The sequence below is a fragment of the Ascidiella aspersa genome, chromosome 8 (genome assembly GCF_963924565.1).
Source record: "Ascidiella aspersa chromosome 8, kaAscAspe10.2, whole genome shotgun sequence".
NCBI lineage: Eukaryota > Metazoa > Chordata > Ascidiacea > Phlebobranchia > Ascidiidae > Ascidiella > Ascidiella aspersa.
The window spans coordinates 15071161-15088773 of record NC_139454.1 but is presented as its reverse complement, the minus strand read 5'-3'; the positions used below and the strand labels follow the sequence as shown (position 1 = coordinate 15088773).

At 34.2% G+C, this 17613-nt stretch overlaps 1 protein-coding gene across 4 annotated transcripts in view; it reads left to right on the top strand.

Annotated features, from left to right (window-relative positions):
* Window positions 1–17613, top strand: part of LOC146136272 (uncharacterized) — a 45828-nt gene that overhangs the window by 9762 nt on the left and 18453 nt on the right. For all 4 annotated transcript variants that reach the window (XR_014501569.1, XM_083395253.1, XM_083395254.1 and 1 more), the window contains exons 4-9: window positions 1364–1431; window positions 1558–1661; window positions 1724–1902; window positions 12544–12735; window positions 15368–15457; window positions 17183–17410. Coding sequence is in view for 3 of the 4 variants with exons in the window: in XM_083395253.1 (XP_083251379.1) it covers window positions 1364–1431; window positions 1558–1661; window positions 1724–1902; window positions 12544–12735; window positions 15368–15457; window positions 17183–17410 (861 nt within the window). In the remaining variant the exon portion in view is untranslated. The remainder of the gene's footprint in view (window positions 1–1363; window positions 1432–1557; window positions 1662–1723; window positions 1903–12543; window positions 12736–15367; window positions 15458–17182; window positions 17411–17613) is intronic.

Sequence of the window (17613 nt, the reverse complement as noted above, 5' to 3'; positions counted from 1 at the left end):
ATGGATCCGTTGAGGTCAGTAGCATTTATGCTTCAGTTAGTATAACTATTGGATGGAGCCTGGGAATGTAATGGAGTAATATGAAAAAACATAACTCAGACAGATGGAAATTGTTATCTGTGTAAACGTTGTTATATCTATTGGTGCGGGCAAAAATTTACAAACTGAAATCTAGCCCCTCTGAAGCTGCTTTTTGACCAACAATTACGGCTTACCTATCACATGTGTGTGTTCTGGTTTCATTGAATAATGATATGGTACTGTGAATCCCCTTCAATTGAAGTTGCTTGTACTAACAGATTAAGCTAGCATTGGCGTACGATTGTTTCTCGACTCGTTCCCTCCTAAGCCTACATAGCTCGGTTGGTAGAGCGACGGTCCCGGCTTGACCGGAGGTCGTGAGTTCGAACCTCACTGCAGGCTAGTTGTTTTTCTAGTCTGCCCGGCTTGCATCATTGATTGACAGATTCGGTGAAGAGTCTGCAATGGCTTTCGGTATATGTTAACAATCAATCGAGAATCATGAAAAACCTTTATTTAACCCCTCCTAAGTTACTTACAAGCATTAGAATTTTTTTTTTCGAAAATTTGGATTTTTTTTTATTTCTCGAAATTTAACAGCTTTTTTCCTGGGTTTCCCACAAGACTTGAACTTCAACATTTTAACACATGTTATTACATACCTTTACAAACATATTGATCAAGAAATTGTTTGGTAACAATTTAGTTAACAGATTTTCATAAGTTTCCCTTATTATTGTTTTTTTAACACTTTACAGTTTGAATTGTTACAAAAATTATTTTTTCTTGATAAACATTGTCTTCTGACTAAGTTTAGTTTAAATAGAATTGTTTTATTTTTAATTGCTTTTATCTCTGGAAAATTGAACAGCTAATAATCATTTTTTGTGGTAATAACAATATAACCAAATAAAGCAAATAATTTGCAAAGCAACCAAAGGGCTTAGGGAAATTTATGTTTGACAGAGAAAGTATTTTTTTACACCAGACACTGTTCTATTAAAGCGGATTGTTTGAAGCAAGTCATTGAGCTACTTTAAATTGAATATAACCAAATTGTAGAATTTATTGTTAAAAGTCCAGGTCCCCCATCTTAACATTCAATTGTCTAATAAAGTATGCAAATAAATTACTTTACATACAAAGTTAACTACTAAAAAAACGTTTTAGAACTCAGCATGTGGGACACTTAGTTCTTTAATTTTCTTGAAATTTCACAATTTTAGCATATTGTAAAATGTTAATTCTCCCCAGATCAAAATTAATGTAAGCAAAAGTATACTTTATTCTGAAACAAAACAAATCATTGACATTTTTTCGCTATCAAAATGTTATTTACCAGATTGCTAAAGCTATATCAAAGTCTGAGGCTGATGAAGAAAAAAGAAAGAAAAAGCAAGAAAAACTAAAGTAAATGTTATTTTTTAAAGATTTTTATTTTTTCAGTTTATTTAATATATATATACCTTGTTGTGTTCGGACACATTCAATGGAGTTCCCTGATATTTGTTTTACATTTTTTAATTCATTTTATAGATACAAGGAACAAGCTATTCCTGTCATGCTTCAGAAGACTATAGAATCGAGAAAATTAGCATTGGAACACAAATTTGTAGAAATTATCAGTTATCCGAACAAAGGTTTAGGAATCCAATAATTTCTTCATCAAGCTTCATAACTAAATGTTAAAACCTGTTTTCAGATAATGTTGATGATAATGAAGTGCCATCCACCCCTATGCTTCCAATAACTAGCAAATGGAGTAAACCTTTCAGCCCAGTTTCTAATCAAACTTTAGGTGATAATTCTTTTGATGTGGTGGATGAGACACTTAATGAAAAGAGTCTATTTGGTTGCAAATCGGAATCATCGTTATGCAAGGTTTGTACTGATGTTTTTTGTATAAACCTGAAGTTATAACATATATTAAGAATGGTCGGAACACAAATATATGTTGAAACCAAATATGTAATAATGTCTATCACAAAATAGGACCTAACCCAGCAAATTAAGGCCTAAATTCATAGGAATAAGCTCTAAATCAGTGTTTCTCAACTAACCTATTGCACCCGATTGTAAGGTGCACTGTCAATAAATTGCTTTAATTAGTTTTTTCTTCATACATAAGGCGCACCGGACTATAGAACGCAACGTATTTTAAGGAGTATAGGTAACCGTATAAAGCTCATTAACACATTCGCTGCGATTCCAAATTTTCGTTGTTTTCTTGTGTTGCAATTTCCCTTTACCTTTCTGTCCCGCTAGCTGCCGCCATAGCATGCCCGCCAAATTTTGTCGACATGTTTCTTCTGTCTCGTCACTGTCAGAGTTATCAGTATTTAATTGTTCAGTGATTATCCCAGCTTTCCTAAATGATCACATTATAGGGAAAACTGATATTTTTGCCATTTTTGCCCACGCATCTACGGATCCATTGGCATATAATTGCGTAATTTCCCTGTCGTTGTCTCCCTGTCTTAGTAAACGTGTGTTCGCTGTCTGTCCTCCAATGCTCCCACGCAACTCGCAATTTAGCCTTAAAAATGGTTTGTTGATACCAATATCTAGCAGCTGAAGTTCTTTGGTTAACCCACCCAGAATAACTGCAAGCTCTGAATTTGTTTTCTTAACCTAAGTTTTAACTGCACCGGTACATTAGGCGCACTGGCTTATAAGGCGCACGATCAATTTATGAGGAAAAAGGATTTAAATTGCACCTTAAACGTTGTTAATTTTTAAATGTTTAACCAGTCATTGGCGCCTTTAAAAAAGTTTATTGGGCGATGTTTCAGCGATAAGAATTTAACTTTTTGTATTTATTGAATTTCTTGTATGTCAAAGGTGTAAGCAATTGCTGCCTTTTTTTGGTAACAATAAGTTCAGCTCTCAAATCAGGTTGTAAATATCGTCAGTGTTGTGTTTTAACTCAATTGATAAAAAAATTCGCCTTAAGAAATTGTTCACATTGTTTTAAGTGCAAACTGCTTTATGGGTCATTAATTTGTTCATCCATGCATGGAAATAAATGACCAGACCTAAAAAATTTTATGTTTTGCATATAGAAAGCACGAGTTAGCATAACAACCAAATAAATTACTGTGCTAAGATGGAAGTTTGCAGATGGCATGCCAACATTTTTGGTGAGTGTTATTTTGTCCGGGCTAGTGCTGTTTGATAGCCGCCCGCCGGACTGGCAAGTGTAAATTTTTGCTTAGGGACAACCCTGTAAATATACAACAGTTGTTTTCTAAAATTGTTTAAAAAAGTTTGTTGAAATAAGTCCTTAAGTTCATGGGAATAAGGCCTATAGTATAAATGTACAAAATAATGCCTAAAATGTATTGAAAAGCTATGGGTAGGGATGTTCAAAGTAGAATATCGAATCCAGATGGGATTCGAATCCAATTCTGCCGTTTATTTCGGGTAATTGGAACCGATATAATTTAATGTTTTACCGCCGATTGTTGCGCCTAATTGTACAAATGCGTGTGGTAAGTTGGCCTGTCGCTGCGGCGACCAATTTATAGTGATTGCTTTAAATGTAACCTGGTAGTGCAGTGTCAGCGTTTTTTTGGGCGACCAATTACTGCGTCTCGCGATATCATTTGTCTAATAATTAGGTGTCAATCAAACATTATTGGGCGAGCGACTAATGTGTAATGTCTGGTGTGGAGTTCGCAATTTCCCTAAATGCGTTAAGTTGCAAAAGTAATATTACGTTGTGAAACGTGCTGGCCGTCCACAAAATGCGCTATAGGGTTACTTTAGGTCAATATTCAGAGAGGTTATGTAGTTATGCACAGCGTAATTGTCAAGTATTCGTTATGTCAATAGTAACTTTACATTCTTTGCAGTACATTATTTGACTGCATAACAGATCATGTTAGTCAAAAAAGAAGCACTAAAACCCAACAATGCTTTAAAAAACAGGACCGAATTGCTTAAGACTTCTGTGTGCAGTGTTTCATTGTACTCACTATTGGCAAAAATATAAGTTTTGGCAACAACCTGGAGAGTTGACATAATACAGTTTACAGAACTGCTTCAAATGACAGTTGTTAAGAATGTTAAACATATGGGAGATTTTTTTATTATAATGTACACATGTTAGCAAATTGTTTGGGCGATTTATTGCTGTTATTGTGGGCCCTGTGGGGTAGATTAAGATTAATCCATTCCCCAAACAAAATCGAGGTTAAATAATTTAATAAAAATATACTAGGATTCGCTATTCTGGATTCGTTATTCTAGATTCGAAACCTATTATTCTAGAATACCTTGGGATTCTACTTTGAACATCCCTAGCTATGGGATAATTAAGGGTTCATTAATCTGGCATGGAATGTTCAGATGAACTCTAGTTGGAACGGCTGTTACGGCGCCTCTGTTTTAGCCTGTTTGGGGCTTGTGGTGGGTAGCCTGATGGGTTGGGTTACAAATTAAGTTAAAAGGAAATTGAAATTATTAAAAAAAAATAGTAATGTATTTTGGGGTGGGCTTTGAGGTTAGGTAAAAGGTTGTATAGGCCTTTTTCCAGCCTTTTTGTCCGACTGGTTTAGGACTTTTTTTTTTTATTTAGACCAGTGGTCGCCAAACTGTGGGCCGCTGCCCAAATGTTTAGTTGGGTGCAATTACTTTTGAATAGTTCAGTGTTATCATGTAGTTGTTGGTCGCGTGATAGCCGTACAGTGATTGCACTGTATTTAAAAATTCGGCATTGCTAAGAATTTTTATATTGTCTCAGCAGAGTTCAGACCTGCTTGAGTGTGCCTTTCAAACTATATTTTGCCAATGTTAACTATACTAAACGCAAAAATATTTTCGCGCTAATGCTGTGTGAACTTCCTGCGAAATGCAATTTTTTAACAAAATAACTTTCTATTGTATCATGAGTAACATTTATCCATATTTAAAAACAGGATTAACATAATGGATTCCTTTTATGTGTTTCATGCGAAGGTTTTAAGTGATTGCGGGTGCCGCAATTCAGCTGTGGAGATGATGTAGTGTTAATCTTTTATGCATTCAGTACACGTCTAAGATGTATAAACCAAAATAGACATATTTTTTGTGTTTCGCGCGATAAACTTGTTTAGTTGCATAATACCACACGTCGGTCCGAGAACAACAAGTTTGGTAAAATACTTGAATTATGACTTTACTTTTCTATAATTACTTGCGTCCTGTGACTCAACTGTACATTCCAATTTATGTTGAATTATTCTATAAATGCTGTTATTTCGGGCAATATTTGAATCCTTTTATGTGATATATGTGTCACATATCCTTTTAATTGAAGTTTGCCAATTTAAAACTTCAACCCTTTTTTTATACGTTTTAAACTGTATTTTAACTTCATATTTGCGCAAGAGTTCGTTCGAGCAACAAGTATATCTAAGTTTGTGTAGTTATTCTACTGTCTCCACCAATGTTCCGGCTAATTTTTTACCATGTTTGCAGGTGCCCAAAATTTTGCGCACAAGCCGAAAATAAGTTTTTTTTGGTCTTTACTATATTGCCAATTTACCGAACTTGCAAGTCCTTAATAATAATTAGTTCGCAACTTCCGTTTTTTTAATTCTTAAATATAATCTGTAATTATTTTTTGCTTGCTTTGTCGGACGGATGCTTTCGTTGCAATGGAGAGGAGCAATATGCGCGGGAGAGCACGAGAGGCGTCGCGATACTCTTAGTCAATTTCTCCCAGACATAAAAATGATTCTGTTTGTTTAGAGAATTGCGCTCGCTTGAGACGCGATTTCCCTTTGTAGTTTGTGTGGCGGAGTCAGTCAAGGGTAGCGCTGTGTAACCGCCTAATGGTCGAGGTAATTATTGCGCGTAGTGCAGCGGTTTTAGCTAGTAAGCATTTTTAAGTTTTAAACAGGTTACGCATTTTTTAAAGTGACAACTGTAGTTCGAAACAAATTTGGCCTTCATGTCTTTCCTGTTCGTATTGACATAAATTTAACCTACTCCTTCAGTTGATACAACACGCAGCTTTGCTTTTTGGGGTTATATTGTAAATTGCATTGTACACTGTTTTATCAAAAAAATGGGCCTAAAAGTTTTATCTTCGAAAAGTCCTAACCTTTGGCATTTAAAAAACAGCATGAAAGTTTCTTTTTTGCAAATAAAAGCATACCGCAGGTAATTGTGATAATTGTGTTTAAAAAAATTAAAAGCTATTACGACGCGAGGTTTTTATATAAAGCAAGTACTTTCCTATTACACAAAACACAGATACCTTGAGCTAAAAATATCTCCAAATACAGGGTTGGCCTTAAGCACTCGCCCGCTCGCCAATGCGAGTGCAAATCGCTCTGGGCGAGTGCTGATTGACACCCACTCGCCTGACTGGCATCATTGCTGCAGTGGCCAATAGGTATAAGGTTTATCGTTTAACTTGAACATTGTTAATTTTTAAATGTTTAACCCAGTCGTTGACGCCTTTGGAAAAGTTTATTGTACTTGCGATGTACCCAGGATAATAATTCTACTTTTTTGTATTTATTTAATTGTTTGTATTGCGGAAGTAAGAGCAATTGCTACAGTTTTTGCTAACAATAAATTTCAATGCAAATATCTTCTAATAATATTTGTAAGCAGTGTTTTTATGTTTTGAGGGACCGAAACCTCCACTGAACACTACGATATTTGAAAATATCGCCTTCTTGGCGAACTACAAACTATAGTGTTAGGCGAAATGTGGCGTTTTGTTTATGGCATGAAACAACCTGCGTTAAAACGTCCTTCAAGCATAGAAAAACGAGAATACGAAAAAAAGAGAGCGCGAGGATTTAAAAAAAAAATGTAAAATAGGCAGGCCGTGGCTACTAAATTGTCAGTGTTATTTTTTTCACTAAAGATTGTTAAAAATATTTCGCTTAAACATTGTCTTAAGCGTAAACTGCTTTATGGGTCATTAATTTGTTCACCCGTGCTTGGAAATAAACAACCAGACTTTTATAAAAACTGCTGTTTACGTAGAAAAAACACAAAACAGAATAACGATAACCAAAGAAACGACTGCGCTAGGACGAAAATTTGCAGACGGCATGCCAAATGTTATTTCGTTTGGGCGAGTGCCGATTGATTGCCGATTGATTTTACAGTTACTAAACTACCACCCGATCCGTCAGACATTAATGCAGTTTTAAGCAAAGGTATACGGCTATTAGGGCATCCAAACGATGGAAAAGTCTGACTTTTAGACTTTGAAGTTTGGGGACAATGTACTAATTTGACTTAACAAATCTGCTTAAGAAGATTAAATTTAATACTACCTGCTAGCCGAGCCGAAACGCTAACGAGCACCCTAACCCAAATAATGTTCATTGATTTATTAATAATATAAACACTTTTGGTCCGAATCCATCAATGTGTGACGTAACAATCCTATATAACCTGCACTAGAAATTATCTTCTGCCCACCAGAGTTTGGGCTTTTTCCCAGCGTTTAAATAATTATTAAATTAACGCACATTATTTGAGTTAGGAGCTGGTAGATTCAGTGAATCTGCAATGGCTTTCAGTGTACTAACAAAAAACATATGCATAAACATTTGCATGGTTGTTTCCAAGCAAAAATTTACACTTGCCCCTTGGCTGAGCAGCTATCAATGAGCACTTGTCCGGACAAAATAACACTCGCCAAAAATATTAGCATGCCACCTACAAATTGCCGTCCTAGCGTGGTCATTTCTTGGGTTATCACTAGAGATCGACCGATATCCATTTTTTGGACCAAACCGATACCCATTTTTCAACTGATACCAATACCGATTTTTTTTAATATACCTGGGAAATGTTCAAAACTTGAATTAATTGAAAATAAAATCCTAATAATGATTTAGTTTATATAACTTTATTTATTATTAAACTATTATTTTGCATATTAACTTGGTGTGATCCTAAAACCAAAATTTTTTTCATAATAAAAATTGATAAGTTGTTTGTTGTACAGGAAAAATTATATTATATTTTTGTGCTAAAATATCGGCAAAAGTATCATACATTTACTGATACCGATATATCGGTAGAAGCCAAATATCGGCCGATATTTTTGGTAAACCGATATATCGGTTTATCTCTAGTTATCACTAACCTGTCTTGTGGTTTCTTTACGTCATAGCTAGGGATGTTCAAAGTAGAATCCCAAGGTATTCTAGAATAATAGGTTTCGAATCTAGAATAACAAATCCTAAATAGCAAATCCTAGTATATTTTTATTAAATTATTTAACCTCGATTTTGTTTGGGGAAGGGATTAATCTTGATCTACCCTACAGGGCCCACAATCACAGCAATAAATCGCCCAAACAATTTGCTAACATGTGTACAGTATAATAATAAAATCTCCCATATGTTTAACACCTGTCATTTGCAGCTGTTCTGTAAACTGTAATATGTCAACTGTCCAGGTTGTTGCCAAAACTTATATTTTTGCCAATAGTGAGTACAATAGAACACTGTACACAGGACTCTTCAGCAATTCGGTCCTGTTTTTTTAAAGCATTGTTGGGTCTTAGTGCTTCTTTTTTGACTAACATGATCTGTTATGAAGTCAAATAATGTACTGCAAAGAATACAAAGTTACTATTGACATAACGAATACTTGACAATTATGCTCTGTATAACTGCATAACCTCGCTGAATATTGGCCTAAAGTAACCCTATAGTGCATTTTGTCGACGGCCAGCAGGTTTTTTTTTTACAATGTAATGTTACTTTTGCAACTTAACGTATTTAGTGAAATTGCGAACTCCGCACCTGACATTACATGTTAGTCGCTCGCCCAATAACGCTTAATTGACACTTAATTATTAGACAAACGTTATCGCGAGACGGGAAGTAATTGGTCGACCGAAAAATCGCTGACACTGCACTACCAGATTCCATTTACAGCAAGCACTATAAATTGGTCGCCGCAGCGACAGGCCAACTTACCACATGCGTTTGTACAATTAGGTTCAGAAAAAAGTCACAAAAACACTTAAACATTTTGAGCGTTAATTGCATTCCAAGCCAGCGATGGAAGATAATTTCTTATGTCAAAGAACGCTTTATATTTTTATGTCAAATGAAGCTTTATTAGGCTTGTCCAGACAACAATTGTCATTTTAATGTTCCTCTTGCGTGCGTTACTGTAATGACGTAACACATATTATCTATCCTTGCTATATGTAAACATTAGTTTTTATAAAAGTCTAGTCGTTTAATGACATGCATTGTTCAACAAATTAATGACCCATAAAGCGGTTTACGATTAAGACAAGGTAAACAATTCCTTTAGCCGGAATATTTTTACTATCTTAGTAAAAAAATAACACTGACAATATTTACAACCTGATTTGAGTGACGCCCTATAGTGGGTCGTTTTAAGGGGCATCGCACAATGGTTATGATTCTTATCTAAACATAATTGCGATATAAAATATATATAAGTAAATGCTTAATTTTCCAATACAAACAATTCAATAATTACATCACAAAGACCGCTGATTACATCACAAGACCAATAAACTTTTTCCAACATTTAAAAATTACCAACGTTTAAGGTAAACAATAAACCTCAACTATTTACCACTGCAGCAATAATATTTTTAATTGTTTGTTGGTAAATAATTGGTAAAGCGAGTGGGCGAGTGCATAATTCCAACCCTGGTTTGGTTAAAATCATTTGATTAAGGCCGACTATATTTGTTATTATGATAGTCTTCATTGTTTGCCTAGAAATTATTTTACCCTGTTTTAAGAGATTTATTAAATAACCCATAATTATGGCTGATAATTAACATGATTGTGCAGGTCATATTATGCCATGCCATTAGATTAAAGACCTAAAAAGGCAACAGTATCTGAAATAATCTATAATACCATAGCTTTAGGACCAACAACCTAATAAAGCCAAATTTATAGTAATATCCATGACAGAATAATATCTAAAGCTTTTGAAAAAGACTTGAACCTGTCGGAATAACTTCTAACTTCATCGTAATAAGCCCTGAATGGCCAAAATATTGCTTGAAATTGTAAGGAGGGTGTATGCGATGATCGCAAAGCAATTGGTCGCCCATAGGGATGTTCAAAGTAGAATATTGGATCTTTAGATTAAAATCCAATTCTGATTATTATATAGTGTATAATTGTTTAATTTCACCACTGACAGTTGTGCCTAATATAAATTTACCTTTGTAGCATTTATAAGTCACACGGCGCAACATGCCATAATATGCATATTGTCTTTGGGCTTAAACGATCTAACAAAGTATAGTTTTTTTGGGGTGCATAGCACGGTGGCCCTATGGTGCAACAATAAGCAAAACTAAAAAAACTCTTAGCCACAACATTTTGAAATACAATACAGTGAATGTACTGCTATTACATAGCCCATAACTATATGACAAAACTCTAATAATAAAACATTGCCCACGGCCAACGAAAAAAAGGCCCACATTTGGGCTGCAGCCCACAGTTTGCCGACCACTTTTTAAAAGATCTACAGGTGCGTCCTAAAGTAAAACAAGTTTAAGTAACACTGGGTTACAGTGTTAACCATTTGCAAGAATTTTTTTATTTATTACAGTATACTCATGTCAACAAAGTATAGGGTATGTTATAAATAATCCTCCTTAAAAAAATAGTAGTTAAAGAATATAAAACAATATATCAGGTTTCAATTTTCTGGATTTGAAACTTAATATTCTAGAATTCTCTTGGGTTTTACTTTAGATATCCCTAGTCGCTAAAAAACCCGGATCCCTTACTAAAAATGTTATTTCTTAGCAACAGGGATTGTTCAAACTTGCCTCTCAAGTAACCCTTATGGCAAAACTAAGAAGTAATAGCGGTTCCAATTACCCCCCAAAAATTGAAAAATTAGGTTCCAATCCCATTTGGATTCAATATAAAGATTCAATAAAACTGCTTTGTAGTTAATAGCTATCACCTAATTTTTTCATAAAAGAGGCCAATTTGAATTTATACAATGAGGGCAATAATAATGAACAAAAATTCCATGGGTGTTAGGGAATTAAACTGTGTTTTGAATGTTTATGGTTAATTCACTGGTTATTGAAATTGTAGGTCCCAAACTTTTAAAATTCCAGGCCTTTCTTCCAACCAGTGAAAAGTTGATATTAATCGCCCCAAAAAGGTTGATATTAATCATGTTGTCAATAAAAAAATAAGACTTATGCACATCAAAATAAGTCCTAAATCCATTATTTAAAATCGGAAAACAAGGAAAGGTCAAAAGCACCTTGTTTGTAAAACGCATTTTAGTAGATTTTCATTTGGTAAATAACTGATGCCGTTATCAGGGTTACCATTCTGTGCTTATTTTTAATATTTGTGCTTACTTTGGAGTACAGTGTCTTACAAAATACCTTATTCTAAGAATAATTCCTCTTTTTGTGGTGTGTGCTTAATGAGGATTGAAAACCTTCATTTAACGTTTGTTCAACTATTTTCGGACTTCTTTGACCAGATTTTGATAACAAGATTTTGATAACAATTATACAAGGTAATAGGAATGTGTTGATTGTTTGTGTTTTGTGATCAAGTACTTCCAGGGCCCCGGCTGAGATTGTATGTTGATATCAGGGCTGATTTTCAGCTAACCTATTACTTTTTTGTAAGTTATATTTTTCTTAAGAACAACCACTTATTTATGTTAGGTTTAAATAAGCCCATTTATTAAGATGTTATTTAAAACTTTGGCATTTCAGATTGTTGAAGCCCAATAGTTTTGTGAGAAAAATTTTGCAAAACTTTTCATTAAAATATTACAGTCGGTAAACTACTACAATACCATTGCCAGGCCAATGTCTCCCCACAAAAAATATGTTTTGCAACTTATGTTATGTAGATAGATTAATTTCCATTTTAATACGTTTTTGTTCGTTTCAACTTTTAAGGGATCAATTTAACCCAAAGATTGTATACATACTAAGGTAGGTGGCGTTGTGTGACTTCGTTGAACAAAGCACAATTTCTTATAAATTAGACATTAGAATGCAGTTATTTCAAGCAATACACTATTTTGTGTACCTTTTGTGTATTTGTTGCACTGAATATGTGATATTGGAAATCAACTGTTACCCTCACAAACTAAATGTTGACCTTGATTCCTGATCATTACCAGCAAAATACCCTAGCAAAGCTAGCAATTGAGATCAGACACTCTTAAAAGATTTTTAAGATATATATGTGTATAGTTTGCCAGCAAAGGCATCATCAGTACACAGTGTCTGACCTGAACTGCTATATTTGCTAGTGTATTCTTTTGCAGACTAGATTTGAGCTGTATTTTGCCCGCTAGTTTGCTCGAAAACAACAAGTGTTTTAAGATTAAATTTTATGTAACATCCCCACATGACATAACTTTGTGATATTATTCCTAAAATTGCCTGCCCCCCCCCCCCCGCCCCTTAAACAGCAAACCTGGACCCGTCCCTGGGCATCACAGATTAGCATGCTTAGTTTTTGGTTTTGGCAGATTGTAATCCTGTTTATTCTTCAGGAAACTAATGCTACAAGCTCACCACAAACTGGTATCTGCAAATGGCAACTTACTCGTGGATTAGTTAAGCAGCAACCATCCACAGCTTCAACCTATAAAGTCACCGGCTTGCTTTCACAATTTGAGAACGGTTCCAGTGGTTTTAACAAAATATGTGCAACACCAACTGCACAATGTTCAGCAGATCAACAAGTATTATACCTAGACTAATTTATAATTTTTTTATATAGTATACCAAAGAGGTGTTCTGAAATATTTTGACTATACTTATTTTAATAAAAAGTGTTCTGGTTAGACCAGGGTTTCCCAAACTTTTTTGGACCACGGACCACTTTTTGTAAATCTGTTTTTTCGCGGACCGCTATACAAAGCAAAAACTAAATTAAACCAAATTTTATATATTTACAAAACTGACAACATAAATGGGACGGATGGGATTGCTTCCCTCTGCTTAAATCATCAATTAATCGTAAATTCAAAGCGCAACAAGTAAGACTTACGATACTGGATAGCAAAAGTTTTCGGAATCAATAAGTTGTGAATAACTACGGCAATTTAATTATCTTTGAAAGAGCTCACATACTGTACAACAGTGGTTGACAACCTTTTTCTAGTCGCGGGCTAAAACCAAACTCAGAAAGGTCTTTGTGGGCTGCACAAAATGTTAACTAAGAATTACGTTATTAAAATGTTAGAACAACTGTAAATCAGGCGGGCTTCAGATATGTTTTTGCACTTAAAACGTGTTTAGTTACTTTTAAGGAAGCCGTAAAGTGTTGGTGCAAAGCGGGACGAAAAGCGTCTGTTTAGTTTAAAATTCGAGTCCACTTGTCGTTGTTCAAATTGAAAATTGTAATAAAACCACTTTGAGAAAACGCGATAACCTTAATGGTTAATGTAGTTCAGTGTTTGTCAACCTATGTCTGGGCGCACCTTACAGCGCAGCGAGCGCGATGTTTTTTTTTGCGGGGGGGGGGGGGGGGTTATACCGGCATTTTTTTCAAATTTCATGCAAGTTTTTATTACATTTCAAAATTAAAAATGTATGTCCAATATTTTTGAATACGTTTTCTGTTTGTACGCGATGCACTTTGGCACTTGGCAGTCAGTCTTCCACAGCGCAAGAAGCGCTAATCTAGTTCAAATGACAGCATCATAACGTAAACAAACCTGATGTATAAAGACCGTTAACGCAAAGCGCGAAAAATTTTCGCACTTACATTAAAAACTATGAGAAATGGACTCATGTCTAGTTTGTCAAAGAGGCTGCGGGTCGGATAAATAACATTAGCAGGCCGAATCTGCCCCGCGGGCCGTAAGTTGTCAACACCTGCTGTAGTCTACAACATATATGCATAACTTTGAAATTTCTTGTCATATTGCCACAAACCACCTGTGCATCGTCGCGGACCAGGACCACAGTTTTGGAAACCCTGGGTTAGACCAACCCCTAGGGGGCAGGGTTGACTTTTAGAGGGGCGCATAGAACAATACAAGCAGATTTATGCTCTTAAAATATTTATTTAGTTCTGGAAACCTTGTACTATAAATTTGTAAAACATTAGTTTTTAATACTTGTTTAATCAGTGAAAGAACTGCCACAACTGCGCATTCAAAATAAATATTAGTAATGGTATTGTAGAAACCAACCTTTATGGAAAGCGATAAAGGCAATGAGTACGGAGAATATTTTTTTACCTAAAAAAACTATTTTTTTGACAAATTTTTGACCTATCATATTTATAATACACTGATTTAAACAACATATTGTTGTTTGAAGTCCTCATGAGTGTCTTGGTGTTTTTAACCATATGTTTTGGAAGTTTTTCTGGTTTATGCAAAACCAAAGAAATAGCTTAGTTGATAATTTTGTCATTTCAAAAAGACAAAAAACTATAAAAATGACCAAGAGAAACAACAGTTCAAATACAAAATAAAAATTATTGCGAAAAATTTTATTGAAATAGGAAATGAAATAATTGCTTTGCCAAATCAGAGATAAACAACTGATAATGCAAAAACGAAGTTTAAGCTGAAACTGATGTGATGAACTAGGCCTGGGTAGTTAGTTCTACAAGCTTGTGTATACCGTATATTGCTCTAATGAATATATAATACTGTTAAAATGTTTTGAATATAACTCAAAATAATCGCCCTAAAGAAAAACAAATGAGCGTAAACAAGAAGTTTTATTTCTTTTCCTTAATGCCAAGGCACTACTGCAGTGCTACAAACAACTTACTGTTATTGGCTTCTGACCTCACTCGGTCGTGTTTGCTTTTTTTAGAATACAGCATCAAATCACAATTTCTGAGCATATAGGGTGCTAAGGGTAGGAGTGTTTGGTCAGTAATGTGAAACATTTCTGATGTTGCACCTTCTGGTTTTCCCTAAAAGTAGTTAATTAGTTGTGGCTTACCACAGTGTCCAAACATTTTTACCAAATATAAATATAGAATAATTCAATAATATGAAAAAATATCATAACTCAATGGAGCTTATTTTATCAAATAATAAACAGGACTTAAACTAAATGAAGAAACTGTTCTGATTATTTTTAGTGTTCAGTAGTTAATATTAAATGTTATTACTGTTCTGTTTCAATAACATATAGACAAGCTCTAAAACCATTTTTAAAACATAAAACATTAAATGCGATTTTCTCAGAACCATGACTTTAAAATGTATGAGCAACAATTTGTACAAGTTTCCTAAACTAGCTTTGCCTTCCAAACCAGAAAGGCTAAGTAGAAATATTATTTATTACACAAGTAATTTTTAAGGTAAACACACCCCACATATTGTTTATTTTTTTTGACTGCAGACTAAAATTCTTGATGAAAAAATGCAATCTAAAGACAACATAGATCAAACTTTGAATCAGTTGAAGGATCTTGACCAAAGCATAGAGCAGGTAACAAGATAAAATATACAGTGCCCATTCTGTACATTTGTTGCTAATTATTTAAGTTATAATGATGCAGGCAAGACAAGCTAGTAAAACAGCTAGCCTGCCGTGAGTTTAAACTCATGGCCCCTCCAAGTTTTAGGCAAGAGCACATCCAATTTTTATAGCAAGCAATTGTTATACACCTCTCTACCAAAGCAGACTCAATGGTTGGCAACCTTTTTCTAGTCGCGGGCCAAAACCAAGCATAGAAAGATCTCTGCGGGCCGCACAAAATGTTAACTAAGAATTGTGTTATTAAAATGTTACAAGAACTGTGAATCAAGAGGGCCTTGGATCTTTAATTGCACTTCAAAACTTGTTTAATTACATTCTAAGAAGGCAGCAAACATAAAAACTACTTTATGGAAACGCAATAACTTTAATAGTTATTCCAGTTTATTGTTTGTCAAACTTTGTAAGTCAGGGCGCACCTGGCGAGCTAAGCGAGAGCGATTTTTTTTGGTATACCGGCATTTCTTCTAAATTTCAAGTTTTTATTACATTGCCGAAAATAAAAAAATAAATACTGTAAATATAAAAAGTCACTATTTAAACACCTTCTGGGCATCTTTCCATAAAACTTAAACCTTGTTAGTTTACAACAAGTAAATATGGGTTTGGGAGAACTGCATTAGGAGGCTTGACTTTTCAGGAAGACTGTAAAGCTGCATAATTATAAGACAAGAAATACAAAACTTGAAAAGTTTTTTTGAAAAAATTCTCATATAACAACAAATTTTCTATGCTTTCTGCTGTCTTCAAAATGTGTCCACTGCAGTTTTTACATAGCCTATATATTTTTTTTAACTTGTATTTTTGTAAAATTTGATTTTTGCTGACAAGGAATTGATATTGTTTGGGTTTGTAAGGGAGGAGTATAAAAAACTTAGTCAACTTCTAAATTCTAAATTACACATGACTCGGGCCACCACTAATAACTTCTATCAGCTATCTTAAATTATTCCCGTTTTAAAAACCTTGGTGACAGAATTCCGTAGTGAAAATCAATGACACATTTTTACTAACAAACATAAAACTTTAAGGATAAGACCGGTATTATACCAGCAATTGTTCGACTTGGGTGATATTCATTGAACAACATAATCCTGATACCAAATGGCTGACAAGTAAAATAATATTTTTTAAAAAATACTAATTGCTTTGACCAATTGGAGGCTTCCTCACAAACTACCAAGGTTGTAATGTCTTTAGTCCAGGACTTGACTCAAGTCATTTGGTAACATGACTTTACTTAAATTCTTTCAAGAAATGACTTGAGTTTAAGTCATTCATTCAAATGATTTGGGTTAAATTTAAAAGTTGTTAATTGACTTTATACAATGCAAAAATATTTGATTGCTATATGTCGGGATTGTCGGGTGTTTATTATGTTTTTAGTTAAAAGTTATTGCTCAAACTGGGTTGCGTTTACCAATTTTAATAGTTTAACGTTTTATTTTAATATCAAACACTTGACTTGGGCAACCGATGGCTTGACACTTGACTTTAAAAAATTTTTTTTTTTTAAAACTGTGACTGATTGAAAATAAAAGATATAAATTGGAATGGCTTGAGAAAACTTTAAACATTCTTACTTATCCCAACCCATAGTTATTACCTACTTTGGGATTTTACACTTATTTTAGAGGCCATAAGAATCGAAATTGGTAAAACTCAGTCTTTTTTTAGGACACAAAGAGACAATCTTTCCTTTCCAATGCTGACAGTTTTCCTAAAACTGGTGTAGAAAACTGTTGTAATCAAGAGACTCAATCTTTACAGTGTGATATGAAATGTCTTGTAAACTGTCGGTTATTTAGTGACATAACTCTGCAAGTATTTGACGAATTTGAGAAGGTTCATGACATTTTTGCTCATAAATGCATTATTTTCGCAAGATTTCCAAACTTTTTGAAGGTAAGAAAATTATAATTTTACTCATTATCTCAACCTTCACATAATGGGTCATCTTGTGACTTTTTCAAATTTTTAAAGCCCTTTAAGTTGAGTCCCTAATCACTAATAAGTGATGTGCCCTGTGTGTAATAAATCAACTATATCCTCAACTGTAGCACATCCCTTATTTAAGCACGGAAAAAAACTACTTTTCTGTAGTCCCT